General features: G+C 39.6%; 5 protein-coding genes across 7 annotated transcripts; all 5 read right to left on the bottom strand.

Annotated features, from left to right (window-relative positions):
• Positions 1 to 1,045: 1,045 nt before the first annotated feature.
• LOC111205072 lies at positions 1,046 to 3,973 on the bottom strand. 2 transcript variants are annotated; one of them, XR_007322521.1, is made up of 4 exons: positions 3,089 to 3,973; positions 2,091 to 2,865; positions 1,850 to 2,011; positions 1,046 to 1,660 (listed from the first exon to the last, which is right to left on the bottom strand). XR_007322521.1 is itself a non-coding variant. In XM_048754800.1 (2 exons), exons 1-2 carry the CDS (start codon positions 3,605 to 3,607, stop codon positions 2,191 to 2,193), a joined length of 1,194 nt encoding a protein of 397 aa, XP_048610757.1. In that variant the 5' UTR covers positions 3,608 to 3,973; the 3' UTR covers positions 1,046 to 2,190. The 2 variants fall into 2 exon arrangements, 1 of the variants encoding a protein (XP_048610757.1); XM_048754800.1 differs by having other exon boundaries at positions 1,046 to 2,865.
• A 187-nt stretch (positions 3,974 to 4,160) lies between these two features.
• On the bottom strand, positions 4,161 to 5,553 carry LOC106347825 (40S ribosomal protein S9-2). Of its 2 annotated transcripts, none has more exons than XM_013787429.3 (3): positions 5,327 to 5,553; positions 4,608 to 4,989; positions 4,161 to 4,541 (listed from the first exon to the last, which is right to left on the bottom strand). In XM_013787429.3, exons 1-3 carry the CDS (start codon positions 5,352 to 5,354, stop codon positions 4,328 to 4,330), a joined length of 624 nt encoding a protein of 207 aa, XP_013642883.1. In that variant the 5' UTR covers positions 5,355 to 5,553; the 3' UTR covers positions 4,161 to 4,327. The 2 variants fall into 2 exon arrangements, with proteins under 2 accessions (XP_013642883.1, XP_013642884.1); XM_013787430.3 differs by having other exon boundaries at positions 4,161 to 4,511; positions 5,327 to 5,551.
• LOC106347824 (DExH-box ATP-dependent RNA helicase DExH18, mitochondrial) lies at positions 5,549 to 8,314 on the bottom strand. The gene has a single exon (XM_013787428.3). The coding sequence runs from the start codon at positions 8,017 to 8,019 to the stop codon at positions 5,665 to 5,667; it is 2,355 nt and encodes a 784-aa protein (XP_013642882.1). The 5' UTR covers positions 8,020 to 8,314; the 3' UTR covers positions 5,549 to 5,664.
• Positions 8,315 to 12,589: 4,275 nt separating this feature from the next.
• On the bottom strand, positions 12,590 to 13,624 carry LOC106350369. Its single transcript, XM_013790265.2, has one exon. It carries the CDS (start codon positions 13,622 to 13,624, stop codon positions 12,590 to 12,592), a length of 1,035 nt encoding a protein of 344 aa, XP_013645719.2.
• A 2,545-nt stretch (positions 13,625 to 16,169) lies between these two features.
• LOC106347823 (protease Do-like 8, chloroplastic) lies at positions 16,170 to 19,199 on the bottom strand. The gene is made up of 11 exons (XM_013787427.3): positions 18,945 to 19,199; positions 18,407 to 18,525; positions 17,990 to 18,078; positions 17,804 to 17,902; positions 17,642 to 17,708; positions 17,494 to 17,569; positions 17,126 to 17,410; positions 16,889 to 17,036; positions 16,732 to 16,818; positions 16,545 to 16,652; positions 16,170 to 16,455 (listed from the first exon to the last, which is right to left on the bottom strand). Exons 1-11 carry the CDS (start codon positions 19,091 to 19,093, stop codon positions 16,330 to 16,332), a joined length of 1,353 nt encoding a protein of 450 aa, XP_013642881.1. The 5' UTR covers positions 19,094 to 19,199; the 3' UTR covers positions 16,170 to 16,329.
• Positions 19,200 to 20,553: the final 1,354 nt, after the last annotated feature.

The raw sequence follows: 20,553 nt of genomic DNA, 5'->3' as shown, positions 1-20,553 counted from the left end.
ACCCTTGATCTCCCTAACCCATGAATTCAAAAGATGATTACTCACTAATCTCCATGATTCCTCTTAAACCCATATTGGATTTCAGATTAATCATGTAGAGAAATAGATAAGAAATCAACAAGAACACAAGATGAAAACAATCAAATCTGAATCAAAAGAAGTTTTTTTAATTGTTCTTCAGAAAAGAGATTCTTTTTCTCTGGTGGCTCCCCAAGTACTTAACTTAGGTTTAGGCAATCTAAAAACAATAAAACAAATGACCAAAAGGCCCCTGAAAAGACATAAAAATCGTCCAATCAAACACGCGGAGCGACCTAGCATAGTCGCTCCCAGGAGGTCGCTCCCGACGCATTTCTTCGTGTCTCGCCCCGTCAAAACGCGAGCGACTTGAGCTGGTCGCTCTGGCTGGGAGCGACCTTGGTAGGTCGCTCTGAGGTGTCGCTCCAGGATGCTCGATTTTGGTGTCTCCGGACGAGAGGACGCGAGCGGCCTTGGTGTGTCGCTCCAACAAGTCGCTCCGGACTTCGGGAGCGACCTCAGTGGGTCGCTCTGAGAGGTCGCTCCGGGCTTCGTTTTGTGTCGTCTCGCCATGGAAACGCGAGAGACCTCGGAGCGTCTCTCTGGCAAGTCGCTCTGAGAGGGGTGTCTCACGATAGAAACGCGAGCGACCTCTCCATGTCGCTCTGGCTGGATCGCTCCGGGATGTGTGTCACAGCGACTTCACGGCGTCGCTTCGGTGAGGTCGCTCTGGTGCGCTGCTCGTCCGTTGATCGCTTTAAACACTTCTTTTGAGCTCCAAATGCACCCAAATGCCTCCAAGAACTCCATGTGGTACTCTAATACCTGATAAAGACTCATGTATGCAAAATGCAACCTAAACATGGCTAAATCCTAGTGTATATGATCAAAATGCACATGGGTGAATGGATAAAACAATGTAAATATGAAAGATATCAGTATTGTGTGTTAATGGAATTATATAAGCAGCATAACCTGACTTATCATTTTATCACATTCGAATTCAATTATACTAGTGTTCCCTAGTTGTCCTAGTATTACAAACAGTTATACTAGTTTTACCATTTTCTCATTGTTTCACATAGTTGTCCTAGTATTCAATTATACTAGTGTTACCTAGTTGTCCTAGTATTATACCCATAACTCTTAGTTTTTCATAACAAGGCATCATAAATTAGGTTCACCAACAACATTATCCGGGATGAAACATCAACAAAAAAGGTTCATAAAATACATATCCGACAAGGAACACCAACAACTTCACTTCTTCTTCGATCCCTTCTGCGCTTCTTTCACAAACGACACAAGCGACCCCAACCTTTCCTCAAAATTGTCCACTATCGACATCACTCTCTCTAGATGATTTCCAAGACTTTCCACTTTCTTCATCACATCCTCCAACATCTTCTTCTATTCTGCCACTTCTTCCCCTGCCGCAATGCCTTCAAGGACTGCATGTTCTGCATTAACGGATCCTTCATTTACTTGTCGGGCTACAATGTCTTTTTCACACATTTCTTCAAAAAAGACAGTATAGCCTTCAATAATACGCTTAGTCCAGCTGTCCATAGCAATATCAGTGCAATCGTCGTCGTCGTCCTCTTCATGAATAACGCCCAAAAGAGCTTTTTCTTCTTCGTTCCTGGTAGGTAGGATGCTGTCAATATCTTGTGGCTAAGAACACAAATTAGTTACAAACAAGTTTACCAAATCATGTTTTATCTAGTTTTCCTAGTTTTCCCCCAACAGTTTTACAAAAGTTTCCCAAGTTTTACCAACCTAATTTGGCAATTACGAATGAAATTTGCAGGAGGAAAAAGAAAACACTAACCTTAATCCTATCCAGTTCTTGATTAACACTTGCAAAAGGAAACCTTTTCATTTATATTTTTTTGAACGTTGACTGGCACATTCTCGGACACTATGGATCAGCTTCTTCAACCGGTTGTCTAAACCTCATTCCCAACTCAGGAATTGCCTCGAAAGTAAGAAGCTACAAAACCAATTTTTTAAAAAAAAGTTAACAAAACAATACTTCAAATTTAATAGCTTTGTAATGTTCTATTACTTACCTCTATAGGAATACAGAAACCTGGAAGTGGTCATAGTGTCTTCTCTTTCACCAATCCTCCGAAATGATCCATTGTGTGGGAGATCTCCTTAACCATATAATCAAAGGAGTTCTCCTCCATGGAAAGGTCTTGCAGTATCCAAGATCATCCACAACTCTTTGGAAAAATCCAATACATCATTGGCTCCTGCGCCAACTTTTGTTTGCGCGCATATAACACTTCCTAAAAAGAACAGAACCACCATCCTCAACCTGTCTCTATGGGCTCCCATTGCCAACAACTTTGCTTCTACATCCTCCAACCTTATTGCTTCGCCGTTCGTGAAATGGCGCTTCACAAATTTCTTCTTACCAAACTCCTTGTATCCGAGAGGATAGTTGCAGCAGTTTAGGCATGATATCAATGCGTGTTCCCTCAACCCATAATGGATGGGAACACCATTGACAATGAACCACACTTCTCTCTTCTTCGCGACATCGGCAGTACGCAGTAACAACATCCACATTCCCTGAACTTTGTGGTTTGAGTTCTTCTTCTTCCTTCTCTTAAAATTTTCTTGTGCATTTGCATCCAGTTTCTTGTGGAACAAGTGACAGAATTGTGGATGCTCCTCAAACCACCTCCTCTCCGCATCACTTGCCTCCGGTTCCAGAGACAAAAACGTATCGATAACGTCTACTATCATACACCTTGTCCCTAGCTTTATTTGTTTCTTGTACTCCTTTTCAAAGAAGAACATTCTACTTGGCTTGGCCGCCTCGGTAGCCTCAAATTCCTGCAAGTAGCGTAAAGTTCTACGTCAGTTATACCAATAGTTTTACCAAGTTATCCAAGTATTCCTAATATACCTACGTAATACTAGTTTTACCATTGTCTTATTGTTCCCCCTAGTTGTTCTAGTATTACAAACAGTTATACCCATAACTCCTAGTTTTCTTTTACTGAAACCTTAATATTCATCCTAAATTACCACCCATAATCCATTCCTAAATTCATACCTCCTCCTGCTCTTTCTCTTCTTCGTCATCTAGGGATTCTTCCTCGCGGTTTCCATCACAGGCATTAGTCGGGCCCCCGACATTAGTCTCAACTTCGTTCTCTTTCTCCTCATCTGAGGCTTCCTCTGCCGCGGTTGCATGCGGATCCTCTTCGTCCTCTCCTTCATCAGAGTCACCATTTTCTTCTTCGTCAGAACTACTCGCTTCCGCTTCCCCTTCTTTCTCTTCATCATTCGCCGCATCCTCATTTCCGTCGTCGTCGCCGTTTTCTTCGCCGTCTTCCTCCTCCTCCGATGTCGGGCCACTCCGTTCTAGCTCAACAGCCACCGCAGCTTCCACGAGGTAATTCATCGGCAAGACATCATCTGTCACCATCACAGATTCCTCCGTCATCTTCGTCGTCTCTTTCGTTTGGTTCATGGTCCTTTTTTTCTTCTTCGCGTTCTTCTCTACTTCTTTCGTCGAAATCTCCACGTTCACGTCAGTTTCTTTCCTCTTAGCTCCTCTTGTTTCAACCATCTTCCTCAATTTTGCAAATCTCCTTGATTTGGGTTCAAATTTTTTAGGATTCTTTGTTTAGGGGAGAGAGAAAAATAGAAAACGATTGGAGTGGAACAGTTTGTTTTTCGAAATGGGAACGGTTAAGGAGAAAAGGAAACAGATCTACGGTTTATCCGGTCTGCTTTCTTCGGTTTAATAATAATTTACGGTTTGTATTTATTTTGGATAGCGGTTTGATTTACATCGGATTAAAACCGGGTAAAACCAGGTAATACTCGTAAATATGTCAACTTTCAAACGGTTTTGTGGTCTTTTACTTAGTTTCTTTTCCTATGTTTTATAACGGATCCTTCGAAGATTGCTTTCCTATGTTTTATAACGGATCCTTGGAAGATTGCTTCATGAGATGTGGCTTTTTGTGATACAGATGCCCGTTGATGGTTTAAAGTGATAGCTAAAAATATTAGAAGTTTAAAATGTTATTGAATAAAATGTTAGTGAATGCCGATTTGAGTGTTGTTTATGCAATTTTCCCAAATATTAACTACTACTACTGTCTTGTAAGAAGCAAGATCCGAAAGTGGCATCATTGTTCAACAACACAAAGGGGCACAACCACATTATTGCAAAACACACCATTACAAACCAACACACTTGACTTCTTGTAGTTCAAGAAAACTATTAAACAAAAAAAAAACATTATTTATCCAACAAAGGGGTTTTAAAGGTTTGGTACTTTTACTCTTCATCATCCTCATCTCCACCACCACCACCAGCTTTCTTAGCACCAGCTCTCTCGTTCCTTCTCTTCACTCTTCCAGGTCGACCACCACCAAATGGACTGGTCAGAGAAAAGTCAATGTGTTTCTGTGACTCTACTTTAACCATGAACGATGGAATGTTCACAAGTTGCCTCCCAACCCTAAAGCACAGATTCTTTACACAAGTCAAGCTGAGGACAAAACCAATAAGCATTACAACTGTTTAAAGTTGTTTCCAAAGATATACTTTTGATTACCTGATGTGCCTTTGTCGGATAAGGACACGGGCGTGGTGAATGGACTTGGCCATACCGGACTTGAAGACAATAGTCTGGAGACGGCGCTCGAGGAAATTCTCAACAGTCAAAGCAAGAACGTAGTCGAGCTTGTTCTGGGATTCATCAAGAAGCCCATTCTTGTTCATCCTCCTAAGAAGAGCTTCACCTTGAAAGATCCGACGAGGGTTCTTCTCATCGAGAGTGAGAAGCTCTCTGGCAGCGTTACGGATACGGCTAAGCGTGTACTGAACCCTCCACAGCTCTCTCTTACAACGAAGACCATATTCTCCGACAAGCTTCAGCTCGGCATCAAGACGCTCCTTCTCATAAGGACGTCGCGGCTTCTTGAAGGTCTTGCCATCTGCAAAACACACAAACTCAAGATTAACAACGAAAATCTTCATAAACATAACATGCAAGCAAAGAAAACTACATACTAAAACAGAGTACTCTGCTGATTAATGGAACAACCTTTAATTATCCTTTGCATGCATCATCCATAAACAGATAAATCGAAAGCTAAAGAATCAAAAATAAATGATACCCAGATGATCTAAACCACGGAACAAGAAAAGGTAATCTTTAATTTTTCTTCTAAAAACAGTCCAAATTCAGGTATGGGGAAAGAAACTATATTAAAAGGTGAAAGTTCGATCAAGCCAGAGAAACAAAGATGGAGAGAGAGAGAGAGAGCTTACAGTTGCGGTAGAACCTGACTTGCACCATGGCTGCTGTCACAAAACAGAGAGGAGAGTGATCTCGAAGAAGAGGAAGAAGCAAGAACCTTCTTTTTATATTATTATAATAAACTGTGTTAAAAGCCCTTACGAGGCTTTACGGCAAAATCAGTTATTTTTTGTTTGGGCTTTATCTTGTTTAGTTAAGCCCATTGGGTTTTAATGCTCGCCTCTCGTGTCATATACAATAAATAAAGATTTGATATCCCCCCATTTCTTATAAACTAGTTGCAGACAAAACTTTCAGCAAAATCCACAAAGATACAAAAGATTCGCTCAAACACAATCTTGAATTTGCTTTACTTATTACGAACCAACTTAATCAGTGAAGTTGGTCTCTCATACCCTCCTCCATCTTCTTTCTTCTGACCCTTCATCACCTCTTCTTTCGACTCCATCTTCCAATTAGCTTTAGTCAGAGATTCACCCAACAACTCTGCAATATTCGTAGCCATCGCTTCAACCTTCTCCACAAACGGAAAGTTCTTCTCTTCAAACTGATTAGACAACCAAAGATACATAGACAAAACCTGATGTCTGCTCTCCAAATCCAACAGCTCTGTATCGTTCCTAGCGGAACTCTTCGGCATCCCCATGGCCACATTAACCGGCATATCTTGGCTGTAAGTAGACGCCATCCGATACAAATGGTACATCGCTTTCGGGTTCCTGATATTAACCGGCGCAAAACAGAAGTTAAACCGGTCTTCTAGAGACAACCCTTGTACTTTCTCCAGCATGTTTGCTACTTTCTTGACGTGATCGTGACGGCACAGGAAGTAAGAACCGTCCAGCCTGCAGTGCTTACCGAAATGCTCCAAGAGCTTCGAAAACGCCATGTCGGGAACTTTCGCAGCGAAAATCTCAATCTGTTCAAAGAAAGGGAACAACCCCACTTTTCTAACTTCATCAAACGGTTGCTGCAGACACTCTATCAGGTAAGTTAGATCTTCCAAGTGTAACGTCGTCGTGAGTCCATCTGGATAGCGGCTCCCTCTCCTTCCAGCTCTCCCGGCGATCTGCTTCACCTGCGAAGCCGGTACAGGCACAACCTTATCGCCGTTATACTTGCTCAGACTGTAGAACACAACCCGTCTTATGTTGAGATTCAGCCCCATCCCAACGGCATCACTAGCGACCAAAACATCGTACTCGTTCTCTTGGTCGTTGAACAGATTCGCTTGCTGTCTCCTCGTCTCGGGAGGCAACGCGCCGTAGATAACACAGCAGCGATGCTTTGTGTGTTTCTCTATCGCCATTTTCACTTCGAATATCTCTCTTCTTGAGAAGGCAACAACACAATCACCAGACTTAACGTTCTTAAGATCTCCTAATAAAGTCTTACCTTCAACGACCAACGGTTTAAACCTCTCGTAATGCTCTTCGACCAACTCATCTCCTGTTTCGCTACACATCTTACGCACAATCTCCAACACACTCGGGTCTCCACATAAATGAATCTCGTCGGCTTTTAAACCGAGCAGAGCTTTAGTCCAAGCGTGACCTCTGCTAGGATCAGCCATCATCTGAATCTCATCGACCACAGCCACTTCGTATAACTCATCTGTAGACACCATCTCAACAGTACAAGAAACATGTCTCGCGAAGGGGACGTGCTTCTTCTCCTGTCCAGTCAAGAGACTACAGTAGACACCTAAAGCATTCACCTTATCGAAAACCTCCATAGCTAACAACCGAAGCGGGCTGCAATACAAACCGTTCTCAGCTTCCATAAACCTTTGCAAAGCATTATAAGTCTTGCCGCTATTGGTCGGTCCACAATGGTAAACGATCTTACGCTTCATAGCTCTAGCGAAAGGAAACCAAGTAGCTGGCTTTGTGAGGTCTGCAGAATCAACAACGCTCTTGAAACGCTTGATCTCGTCAGGAAACTCTTCGATACAGAACTCGACAAACACGGGGAATAGAAACTTAACGGCGTCATCTGTTGCCCCAACGCGGACAAGACCTTGAACAACCTCGAGGTTACACGTCTCGAAGAAGAAGTCACGGAACTTGGCAACAGCTGTTGGGAAAAACGATTTACCGATGTAGATCGCAAGAGCTTGATTAGCTGCCCAACCAGACTGAGTAAAGTAACCGAAGATCTCGTGTAATGTATCCCATTCGCTACGCTGAAGGTTAGAACGCACTTCACTTCCTCTAAGCTCTTTGTACAGAGCCGCGGGATCATGATACGCAGCGTTTAAAGCACGAGCAGCTTCGCTGCTCTCTGGGCTGTTGTTATTAGAAAAGACATCGGAAACAGCTGAATCGTCTACAACGCCAAGCTCGTTAACCACGCCTTCCTCGTCGTAACCGTCACTCTCGGAGTCAGAACCAAGAAGGCTTTCTTCTTCTTCACAGTCTTCTATATTGGATTCAAGTTTGTTCTCGTCGTTTTCGCCTTTACTGTCAACCGTTGAAGAAAAGCATCTAACTTTACCAAACCCAAGTGTGTAATCGTTCCATGGAAGGCGAATCCGAACCGGACTATTCGAAACAAACCGGGTCGTGGGTAGAACATGAGATTCGGGATTAGCAAGAGATCTGCAGTGAGTTTCTCTGCAAGTGTGGAAATTTCGGGTCGAGGACAGAACCCTAGCTCTGGAAGTAAACGCTCTACGCAAAACTCTAGCTACGCCTCTGGCCATAGTCACGATCTTCGAATCGCAATTGAAATTGAGAAACTTTGCAGTGTAGGTTGAGAAAAAGTCGGCTCCTTCTTCGTTTTAGTTCAACTGAATTTGGGTTTGAGGAAGAATAGAAATGGTAAACGGGGGCGGAGCTAGTTTCTTTAAACTTACCTGGGGAAAGAAAGAGAGATGCGGAGAGTTTGGTGATTCTGTGGGCGTTTAAGGCTAGAGAGAGATGTTAAAACCCTATAACAGGGTTTTGTATTTAGGATATATGTGATTTAGTAATCAAAATTTTAATAGAACTTATGTTTTTTTTTTTACTAAATTTTTTGTTTTGGGTTGGACAATAAATCGAATCCGAAAATGTGATGCAATAAAAAAAAAAAATCTGAATAAACCGAATCTAACGTAATATCAAATGGATTCAATTTTATTGTATTGTAGTTAGGAGGTTATTGGTTTAAGAATTTTTAAAGAATTATTGTTGTGAATGAAGAGCAGAACTTGTGTGTATTATTAGGTCGACCAACTGGTCTTTATATACATATGGTAATGACGGCCTAAGTACTGGATCGACATGAGATCGTACATATCTTTAACTAGATAATGACTAGCAATACGTAAGATAAACATCAACTATAATGTAGATAAACACAAGAGTAGATAGGCGCCAGTATGATCATGCGGATGGGCTTGGCCCGTCTTGCTACACGGGCTGATAAATGGGTCGATCACTAAATGGTTTATAACACTCCCCCTTGATCGACACATCCGGTCAAGGTTCATTCATGCTTTGGATGTTGCCTCATTAAAACCTCTCTTGACAAACCCAAAACCCAATGTGGTAAAAGGGAAAACAAGACAGGAAAAATAGTACAACACATGAACTCCCCCTGATGAATGCATCACCGAAGATCCTTCAGTCGACGCATGCCTATCTTCCATATGAGCTTCTTGAACGTTGAGGTTGGTAGTGACTTGGTGAAGAGGTCGGCTGAATTCTCACTCGAACGGACTTGCAATACTTGGACCTCTCCTGCCTTCTGAAGCTCATGTGTAAAGAAGAACTTAGAAAGAATATGTTTCGTCCTATTTCCTTTAATGTATCCATCCTTAAGCTGTGTGATGCATGTTGTGTTATCCTCGTATAGAATGGTCGGTGGATCATTTCCTTTGATCATACCACAAGTGGTACGAATATGCTGTGTCATTGATCTCATCCATACACTCTCACGGCTGGCTTCATGCATGGCTAATATTTCTGCGTGGTTAGAGGATGTGGCTGCCATGGTCTGCTTCATGGACCGACAGGATATAGCTGTCCCACCGTGTGTAAAAACATAACCAGTCTGAGATCTAACATAATGTGGATCAGAGAGATAACCTGCATCAGCAAAACCAACTAAATCTTCCTTAGATTTGTCAGTAAACATAAGACCCAAGTCTTTCGTTCCTTGTAGGTAACGAAGTATATGTTTAATCCCGTTCCAGTGCCTTTGGGTCGGACAGGAGCTGAGCCTAGAAAGTAAGTTCACAGCAAAGCTGATGTCTGGTCGTGTGTGGCCAGCTAAATACATCAGAGCTCCTATGGCACTGAGATAAGGCACTTCGGGACCAAGGACTTCCTCATTTTTCTTCTTCGGACCAAATGGGTCAGTGTCCGGACCAAGACTTCTCACGACCATGGGGCTAGTCAATGGGTGAGACTGGTCCATATTAAATCTTTTGAGTACTTTTTCTGTATATGCCTCTTGATGCACAAGAATTCCATCTTTCATATACTCAAGTTGCAATCCCAAACAAAACTTTGTTTTTCCAAGATCTTTCATCTCGAATTCTTTCTTGAGATATTCAACAGTTTGAGAAATTTCTCCAGAGGTTCATAGGATATTTAAATCATCTACATATACTGCAATGATTACAAAACCCTTATTGAACTTCTTTATGAATATGCATGGGCAGATCTGGTCGTTTTTGTATCCTTCTTTCAGGAGATATTCAGACAGTCTATTGTACCACATTCGACCTGTTTGCTTTAATCTATAAAGAGACCTGTTCAATCTGATACAATGTTGTTCTCGAGAACTCTCTTTGTTTTTCAATTCAATACCATCTGGAATTTTCATGTATATCTCATTATCCAGTGGACCATATAAGTAGGCAGTTACAACATCCATTAACCGCATATCAAGACCTTCTCTTACAGCCAGACTTATTAGAAATCTTAAGGTCGTAGCATCCACCATAGGGGAATAAGTTTCCTCATAATCTATTCCTGATCTTTGTGAGAATCCTTGTGCAACAAGTCGTGCTTTATATCTCACAACTTCTCCTTTCTCATTTCTTTTTCTCACAAAACCCATTTGTTTCCCACTAGTTTTATGTTGTGAGGTGTCCGGATGATCTGTCCAAACACTCCTCTCTTTTTCAGTGATTCTAACTCCACATTAATGGCTTCTTTCCATTTCAACCAATCTGGTCGTTGCATACATTCTAGTATAGATGTGGGTTCTAGATCCTTATTATCCATCAATTCGACTGCTACATTATAAGCAAATATATCATTCATGTCGACATGTTTTCTGTTCCATTTCCTTCCAGACATGACATAATTTATTGAGATCTCATTATTGCCAGGAACTTCATTACCTTGATTCTTAGCGTCCCAAGTATCTTTTGGTGGTACATGAGTTTCCTTTTCCATGTCTAGAGTTTCCACTTTGTCGGATTTCTTTGCACTCTTTCTTTTCCGAACTTCTTTGTCTTTGGAACCTACTGGTCTACCACGTTTCAATTGTGGTTTAGACGTAGTAGCAGCCTGATTATGTCCATCACGGACATCAAGTCTTATTGGTGCATTTGCAGCTGGTATGTATGACTTGGTTACTCTATTTGGGTCAGCAAAGGAACCTAGCAATCTGTTAGCTAGCTCTTGAAGATGTATAATCTTCCGGACTTCTAGATCACAATCTCTAGTCCGAGGATTCTGCCATGTTAAGGATGTTTGATTCCATTTTATATCATGTACCAGCTTACCATAATCTTCCCCTAATGCTGGATACTGGGATTCATCAAAATGACAATCCGCGAACATGGCCTTAAACAAATCACCTGTTGTTGGCTCTAAGTACTTAATAATAGAAGGGGGATTGTATCCAACATATACTCCCATCCTCCTCTGAGGTCTCATCTTTGTTCTTTGTGGTGGTGCTATAGGCACTTGGACGGCACATCCAAAAACTCTTAGGTGGGATATATCTGGCTCATGACCCGTTAGTAGTTGGGATGGTGAGTATTTGTGCTCACTAGATGGCCTGATTCGAATTAGCTCAGCTGCATGTAGTACTGCATGTCCCCAAGCTGATACTGGGAGTTTGGTATTCATTAAGAGTGGCCGGGCAATCAGCTGGATCCGTTTTATAAAGGATTCAGTCAGGCCATTCTGAGTATGGATATGTGCTACAGAATGCTCCACACTTACCCCCATGGACATACAACAGTCATTAAAAACTTGGAAAGTGAATTCACTTGCATTGTCTAGACGTATAGTCTTTAATGGAAAATCTGGAAAATGTGCTCTCAGTCTTATTATCCGAGCCAGCAATCTTGCAAGTGCTAGATTACGAGTTGATAGGAGACAAACATGTGACCATCTTGTGGATGCGTCAATCAGGACCATAAAATATCTAAATGTCCCACAGGGTGGGTGTATTGGTCCACAAATATCAACTTGTATTCTTTCTAGGAAATTTGTCACTTCCTTATTCACTTTGGTACGTGATGGCTTAGTAATTAGTTTCCCTTGTGAGCATGCTTCACATGTGATATTCTTAGGGATAACTCTTTTTGTTTTCAAACTGTGACCATTTGAATTTGATATGAGTTTTCGCATCATGTTCGAACCGGGGTGTCCCAGCCGATTGTGCCAAAGAGTGAACTCTTCTTTGAATTCTTTATTCAAGACGGCATTAGCCTAAAGAAGACTGGTCTGGGCATAATAAAGACCAGTCCCACACGCAGGTATAGTCTCAAAGACTTTCTTATTGCCTTGGGTGATTTTATAAATCTGTAGGAATTCTTTACTTCCTTCACCCATTGTTTCGATATGGAAACCATTCAGTCTTATGTCTTTAAAGCTCAATAGACTTCTGTTTGAGCTAGGTGAGTACAAAGCATCTTCAATCTCAAGATGTGTACCTTTTGGCAATAAGATATTGGTGTGGCCATAGCCTTGAATTAAGCTAGCCGTGCCAGCTATAGTGGTGATCTTAGCTACCTTATGTGTGAGATGTATGAAAAATCGTTTGTCTCTCAAAATGGTGTGGCTGGTGCCACTGTCCACCACGATTGTATCCATTCCACTTTTCATTCTTCAAAAACAATAATCATAAAGTTAATGAACAATAATAAAATTTTTAGAGATGGTATCTTTAATGATCTAATTCTTAGGCATATGAGAAATGAAAAAAAAAATTATTCATTCATAAGGATAAAGTTAAATCCAAAGCCAAACACTGATAAACAATCTTAAAGAACACCAAATCCAGGGGAAAACAATAAAAAAACGATATGGAATTTTTATTCCTTATTTCAGTATGTCTGAAGTTTCAAACTCCATGTGATCAACTTTGTCTGACTCGAGCTGGTGATCTTGGACGTCTTCCAAGTCATCATCATCATCATCATCATATCCCGGGTCTCGAACCATGTTAGCTTCCGGGTTTCTTTTTAAGCTCTCCATGTAAAGCTCACACAAATGCTTAGGAGTTCGGCAATTCTTTGCCCAATGATTACCCATACCACATCTGTGGCATCGATCAGCTTTGATCTGTGGTTTAAAAGACACACTACGGCCTCGGCCACGACCACGGCTAAAGCCGGATGTGGTACCGCGACCACGTCCTCGCCCGTGTGCTTTAAAAGAGCCACGACCTCGTCCTTGACTTCTTCCACGTTTTGGACCGGGATGGTCATTGTGTTGGACAAGGTTACTCTCTTTCTTTGGCTCTATAGCCAGCTTAGAGATGTCGGGTAATGGAGCTGTACCAGGAGGTCTCATGTCACTGTTTTTCAATAACAGTTCGTTGTTAGCTTCAGCCAACAAGAGACATTCTATCAACTCAGTATATGTGGCGAAATTCCTCTCTCTGTACTGCTGTTGCAATACCATGTTGGTTTGAGGAAACGTGGAGAGAGTTTTATTAAGCATCTCTTCCTCGGTTACTTTTTCACCACATAACCTTAACAAGGACACAATTCTGAACAGGACTGAGTTGTACTCGTCTACTGATTTGTAGTCCAAGAACCTTATGTGTTTCCAATCATATTGAGCCTTTGGAAGCAACACCGTTTTCTGGTGGTCATATCTTCGCTGTAAAGCGATCCAAAGGTCATATGGATTTTCCATGGTCATGTACTGAGTTTTCAAGTTCTCTTGGAGATGGTGGCGTATCATGTAGATAGCTATATACTTGTCTTTGTCACTGGAATTGTTGTCTTCGGTGACTGTGTCACCAAGATCTTTTGATCGCAACATGATCTTTGCATCAAGCGCCCATTCCAGGTAGTTGTCACCATTGCTTTTCAAAGCACTGAAATCAAGATTCGCAATCTTTGACATCTGAAAAATATTTGTAGTTTATCCCCATTAGTAAGAAAATACGGATCATTCACATACTCTTTCAGTCGGGTACAAGCAATGCAAGTAAATAACAATATTTTTTTTCAATGATCCAAACGATTTCATGTATATGCAGGAAGGTAAAGTTAAACCTATACATCTAGGATAAAGTTAAATCCATTGCATGAAATCTGATCAGTTTTATCAATTTTCGACATGAAAGTAAACTAATCAGTGGAATGATCTATCCTAATCAGATGATTTCATGTGATATGCAGGAAGGTAAAGTTAAACCTATACAAAATCGAGATAAAGTTAAATCCATGCATGAAATCAGATTAGTATACATTTTCAAAAAAAATGCAATCATTTCTTATTTTTATTTGTTTTCGATATTTATCAGATTAAATATAATGATTTGATAATGCTAGTATATCAGTAATAATCCGAAATTTATTTATTTTCAGATAAATACTAGCAATTCCTATTCCTAGTAGGATTAGGAAAAAAATAAATCGATATTTTTCTGATAAATGCTGAAGATAAAGATATAAGGTTTTAAAAAAAAATAGGAAAATCGAATCAAAATATATAATATATTGTTTTCAGTCGGATTTATAAAAAAAAAATCAGATTTATCTTTAAAAATTTCAGATTTATCTATAAGAAAAATCGGATTTATCTTAAAAATATTAAAAAAAATTCTTTCAAATTTGAGACAGGTTCTAGTCGATTTCAACATATCAGAGAAAGACTTTAAACATTCAAGAACAAGTTTCTAATGCAAGCAAACAATCAGATTAAGTTGATGCAGCAGTCGGATATGTAAAAAAAATTAGTGTAATTGTCAACCTAAAAGGTTCTAGCAATTAACTCACATCAGGAAGATTAAAAAAAATCAAACAAGCTTAAACAGGGTGAAACAAGACGAGATTTAAGCTTTGAAAATAGATTAGGGTTTTAGATTTTATTCTACAAAGACATACGGCTATTCAAATCCTTTGTTATTAAAAAAATTTAGTTTTTATTGGTTTTGCTATTCTATTCAAATCTATGGTTATTGAGAACTAAATTCTTTATATTTTAACTCATAAGCTAGACTTTGAAAATAGTATGTCTACTCATAAGATTTCTGAAATCTGTGTACTAATAAAAACATTCCCACACTTTATGATATATTTTTCTTGTTTGACATGTGATTTACAGAAGATCTCTTTGTCGGTAAGTTTCATAGTTGGTGTGTTCTAACATAGTTTTTCGTTTGTATGAGTGGTGTCTCAAAAAAAATATCAATGAAAACAAGACTGTTAAAAATATGTCATGTAGTATGAAGATAAAAATGATTATTTTCACAACATAACTAAAAACAAACCATGCATAACACAAATAACCAATACCATAAAATGTCATTTGTCTATGTAAACACACCAAACGATAATATAATAGTGTCTCATCGAAATTCATTGTTAGAAAATTTCTACAACTTTTTTTATACTTTAGAAGCAAATACTTTTTGAAAAACTATATTGTGCAAATTCTTAATAATCAATAATAATCTATAGAAATCAATACAAAATATTTGATAGAAATTAGGAAACATTTGTGAAATCTACTAAACTTTTAAAAATTTGTCAAATTCTAAAATCACTCAACTCTTTCCAAATTCTGGTTCCAATAACCCCCTTAGTGTTTTTTTGTCGGCAAATTAGTTATGGGGGTTTATGCAAGTCATTACCAAGAAGGGATCTAACCCATTTTCAGACTATCGGTACGAGTCTAAACCGAATTCTTTGAAGACTTGAGTCATTTTTTACTTTTAAAAATTATTTTCGCTGTTACCCAAACAAAAAAAAAAAATTATTTATTTTCGCTTTTTACTTCATTTTAAGACAAAACAAATAAATAGATTGAGATAGATGAAAACTAAGGTTCAAGTATACATATCAGTTCCCTACTTGTCCGACTCTAAGCTCCATATTCATGGTAATGACTTGCATAAACCCTAGACGTTTAACTCAATACACTTGAGAGAGATATCTTAAATGTTATCTAAAGTTCATATTCATCTTGTGCTATGTATTTGTGTGACTAACACGATTTACTTTCTTGCTCTGGGATTGAACTTGCAATCTACTTTGCACAAAACTCAGTGATCCTCAATAAACTTTCTCTGCCTTGGAGAGGTTCCTTTTGCTAGAAACAAATCTCTTTACTCTAAGGGGTCCCCTACAATCTACCATGTGTCAAACCATAGTTTCTTGACAGTTTGGATTTTGATTTTGTTAGATTCTGCCATCGTGTCTTTTGTGAGCTATTGAACAATGTCCGAGGTTTCCAAACAATTTCTAAGGTCAAAGATGATTGTGATTTTACACCTTTTTTTTACTTTCCAAGTAGAGAACTGAAGATACAGAGACGAGACAGTGATGATTGTGATTTTACACCTTTGTAGACTAGTTTTGAGTGAAACAAGTATCAGATTCACAAGTGATTTGCACAATTGATCCAGAAAAGTACACATCTGTATGTCGTCGACCACGGCCACTTCATATAAAGTACATATTTATTTCAAGAGGGGAACATGTTTCTTCCATTGACATACATACATGTGTTCAAAGACTGAGAACCGATAGTGACTTTGCTATTCTCATATTGAACGAGGAAAATAACAGAGACATTAAAGAGAGGGAGAGATCAAATGTTTGTCAACTCTTCTCTTCCAATGAGATCTGTAACTCCAAATCGTCACTTCCTCTCTTGATCGCAAGTTTCACCTTATCACCCACACTATACTCATCCAATACCTTCATCAACTCAGCTTTGCTTTTCACCTGACCAATCACACAATCAGAATCTCAGCTCTGAGAAAAAACAAGAAGAGGTTCTTCCTTTCTTCAAGAACAAACAAACTGAAGCTTACGGGTTTATCATCAACTGCAACAATGATATCTCCAAGTACTATATTACCAGCAAAACCTCGGGATGTTGGACGCAACCCTGTTTTTGCAGCTAGACTATCTCCAGGTACCTGCATTCACACTCATCAAATGTCAGAAAGAAAATAAAGACTACGTTTCTAGGTTTTAGAGTATGCATTATTTACATACCTGAAGTACAAGAGCTCCATTACGAACATTTAGTTGATTAGCTACTTGATCTGGAGCCAACTCTATGTTAATACCAGCTCGAAGGACCTGTAACTTTTGATTTTTAGTAACAACATCAAGAAAAGAAACTAAACAATCGATTTTATGTGTGCTTTACTTTGCTGAATTGGATTAGTTGAGGAACAATCTTCAATACAGTTGATGACGGTATTGCAAATCCCACACCAGCAGATGTTCCTGTTTGTGTGTATATGGCTGTGTTGATCCCTATTAAGTTCCCTTTTGAATCCAGCAGAGGACCTCCACTGCAATATACAAAGCAGACAGATCCATTAATAAACACACACACACACACACACAAGAAATGATTTTAGAAGAAAACACCCTTCTATACCTGTTTCCCGGGTTAATAGCTGCATCGGTTTGAATCCCACCACCAATGGTAACACCGGTTTGGCTAAAAATGTCGCGGTTAAGACCGCTGATGACACCAACTGTAAGGGTGTGGTCAAAACCAAACGGGTTCCCAATTGCTAAACACTGCTGCCCAACTTTAAGAGAATTTGATTGTCCAACTCTGATCGGTTTCAGGAGTGTTTCAGGCGCTTCTACTTTCAAGACGGCAAGATCCTTAGCACGATCAGCGCCAACAAGTTTCCCTTCGAAATTCTTCTGTACCCTTCAAGATTTGCACAACATATGAGCACACGTGAGACACAACAAGAGAGACGGATAAAATGCTGAAATCGTTCAAAACCTCACCCGTCAGATGTAAGAATATTGACACGACCAACTACATCACCAGGGATTGGGTTTCTTGAAAGAGCATTGCCAATAACTGTTCAGCAGAAGATACATATCATCTTTTCTTCTACAATCAGTTAAGCACTTTTCATTAAGGTCATCTCACCGTGATAATTTGTCACAATGTATCCCTGTTCATCCCAAACTACTCCAGAGCCATTTCCTTCAGGTATCTACCATTGAGTTTGAGAGAAACTGTATGTCAAATAATTGACAAATAACATGAACAAGAGATAGTTTGTTTTTTATGGTAGTGAGACAACAGTACCTCAACCACACCCGTCATTTTGAGCTGAGGGCGTAATGTCACATCAAATATGTTGACAACGGAGTAAGTATTCTTCTCAAACAGTTGAACAATTCTCCCCTGTAACAAACAGAGGAAAGATTATATGAACTCTTAGTGTGACCATCAGAAACCTGAAACTTTGATATCCTCGCCACAGAAACTGACCTCGGTAGGGAAGAGAGGTCCAGCTGGGAAAACAACAGGTGGACTTACATCTTCAACTGTCGCAACAGATGGATCGCCAAGTGCTAGTGCTGCAGTTTCATCAAAGGCGTTAACTCAACAACCAACTACATCACTAGGACTAAAAGTGTTGTGTAAAGGCTACAACAGTTGACAATTGATACATGTTCTACTAGACCAATAAATAGCATTAGAAATATGATTTGATACCGTAGTTTCTGTATTAAGATTCTGAAATTTAACACTCTTTATTTCAAAATGATTTCTAATGTGGGATTTAGATCATCAGTGGCTAAGAAGTACAATGCTCTGAGTGTGACAATTAAGGTTACTATACAGACTTTGCCTCATCAATGTGTTGAAAACAAAGCTAAAGAAGATGACAAAATAGGTGCAGACCTGATAAGTACCTTGAAGGATTACAGCACAGATTCATGAATACACTTGTCAACCAGATTCGCCTTGGGACACTTTTCATGGCTAACTCCTGCAAACTCGACTTCCTATCTCGACCAATCCTATCCAAAAAAAAAAAAATACAAGAAGCTAAATGAATATCAGGAAACAAATTTCACAAACAGAAAGAAAACACAACTAATGAACTAATGTTCCAAATCTCAAACTGAGCATTTTCTCAGTTTGCTTTTAAATTGAAAACTTTATCATTTGTTAAAAAAAAAGCTTTGTTTTAAGGTCATGTAAGTGAAACTGAGAATACATGTCTCATTCAATGTTTATGAATTGTTTCTAACAATGGTACTGAAAAACCTTTAAGCAACCCAATTCAAAAGTGCAAGAATTTCAGCAAAATTGGCTGTGAAAGAAGCTAATGCTTTAAGGAACATAAAGTTTCACAATCTTTCAAGGAACACAAATCAAAAAAGAAACATCTTTTTAAGCGGAAAATTGCAGAAATTCAGCGAAAAGGGCTGATTACTTCAGTGAAGAAGCTGGTCGGTGTGAAACGTGGTCGCCTTGGGAGATCCTGGAGCATGCGGAGGAGAGAAGCTGTCGTCGACCCACGAAATCATTATCGGAGGGAGTGAACGGATCAGGTCGCAAAGAGCAGGACGCAATCACCTGCATCTTTCTGCGACTAACTCACACCAATCGATCTCACAAAGCCTTGGATTGGATGATACAATCTCTGATTTTTTTTGTAGGAGTCAGCCGAAATACCGTAAGTACCCCCCTTATTTTTTCACTTATTTTTGTGAAATGATTTTATCATAGTTTTCTTTTTCTCAATCGATTTTTTTTGGGAAAAATGTTAAAAAAAAAAACCCCAACTTTTTGAATTGGACCATTATAACCCCAGCTTTCAAAATAACCACAAAAATTACGCATTTATTATTGACTATCTAAAAAATACCTAACTTTTCGTTGAATGGATCAATTTAAACCCGACGTTTATTACACTAACAGAACGTTTAAATCCAGTTAATTCTCGTCGTTAACCAAAACGATGTCGTGTTCTGTCAATTAAAAAAATACACATCCCTCATTGTTTCCCAAATCGATTTGGGGGTTTTCTCCACAACGAGCCCTAAATCACGAACCACCACCAAAAATCTCGAGTCTTCGACGAACCAGATCGTAGAGAGAAGAGATGGGTAATGAAAAGAACAAGAAGTCTCGACAAGGGAAACTCGGTGGTGCAAGCTCTGTAGTGTCTATGTCAGCGGCGTCGGGACAATCTTGTGGCGAGCTTCTCAGAGAATCATCCAAAGCCGCTGGGGCCAAAAGTGGATTAAAAAGAAAAAGTGGAGTCAACGATGTAGGTAGGAAGAAAAAGAGCAAAACAGATGAAGCCCCAGATAACGAAGAAGTCCCTGATGATGAAGCAGACGATCATGGTGGTATCGAGGAAGAAGGTGGTCGCGATTTGACTGTCTTCTTCGGAGAAGAAGCGAGGAATGATGATTGTGAGAATGATGAAAAAAATTCGGAACCTCTTTCATCAGATGATGAAAATGAAGAACAATCAATTCCCAGTTTAGCCTACAGAGAAGATGTGGATCCAGAGGCATTGCTTGGACTGGGAAACATTTTCTCCACTGCTGAAGAATTCAAGCATACCCTTCACAAGTATACATTAAAAACCCGGCGTAACATCAAGCTTTATCGGTCCACTTCTTTGAAGTTAGGTGCGAAATGTGCTGATGAAGATAACTCGTGTCCCTGGAGAGTGTATTGTTCTTATGAGAAGAGCAAACAGAAGCTGATGATCAAATGTTATGTGAGTGAGCACGAGTGTGAGATAACAGGACACTCAAAGTTTTTGAAGTGTTCTACTATAGCAATGTTGTTCGCTGAGAGGCTGAGACTGAATCCGAAAATCACCAAGCATCAAATTGCTACTGAGATCCAGAGAGAGTATAGGATGTTTGTGAGTGTGGAAGCTTGTGGGAATGCGAAGACAAAGGTTATGAAAGAAAGAAAAGTAAGCCACGAAGAACTTTCAACAAGATCTGGGATTATCAAGCAGAGATTTTTCGAACTAACCCTAGCACTACAAAGGAAATTGAAACTATCCCTGGGCCGAT

This window comes from Brassica napus, chromosome C4 (assembly GCF_020379485.1).
Source record: "Brassica napus cultivar Da-Ae chromosome C4, Da-Ae, whole genome shotgun sequence".
NCBI lineage: Eukaryota > Viridiplantae > Streptophyta > Magnoliopsida > Brassicales > Brassicaceae > Brassica > Brassica napus.
The sequence above is the reverse complement of the archived record's forward strand: the minus strand, read 5'-3'. Positions and strand labels throughout refer to the sequence as shown.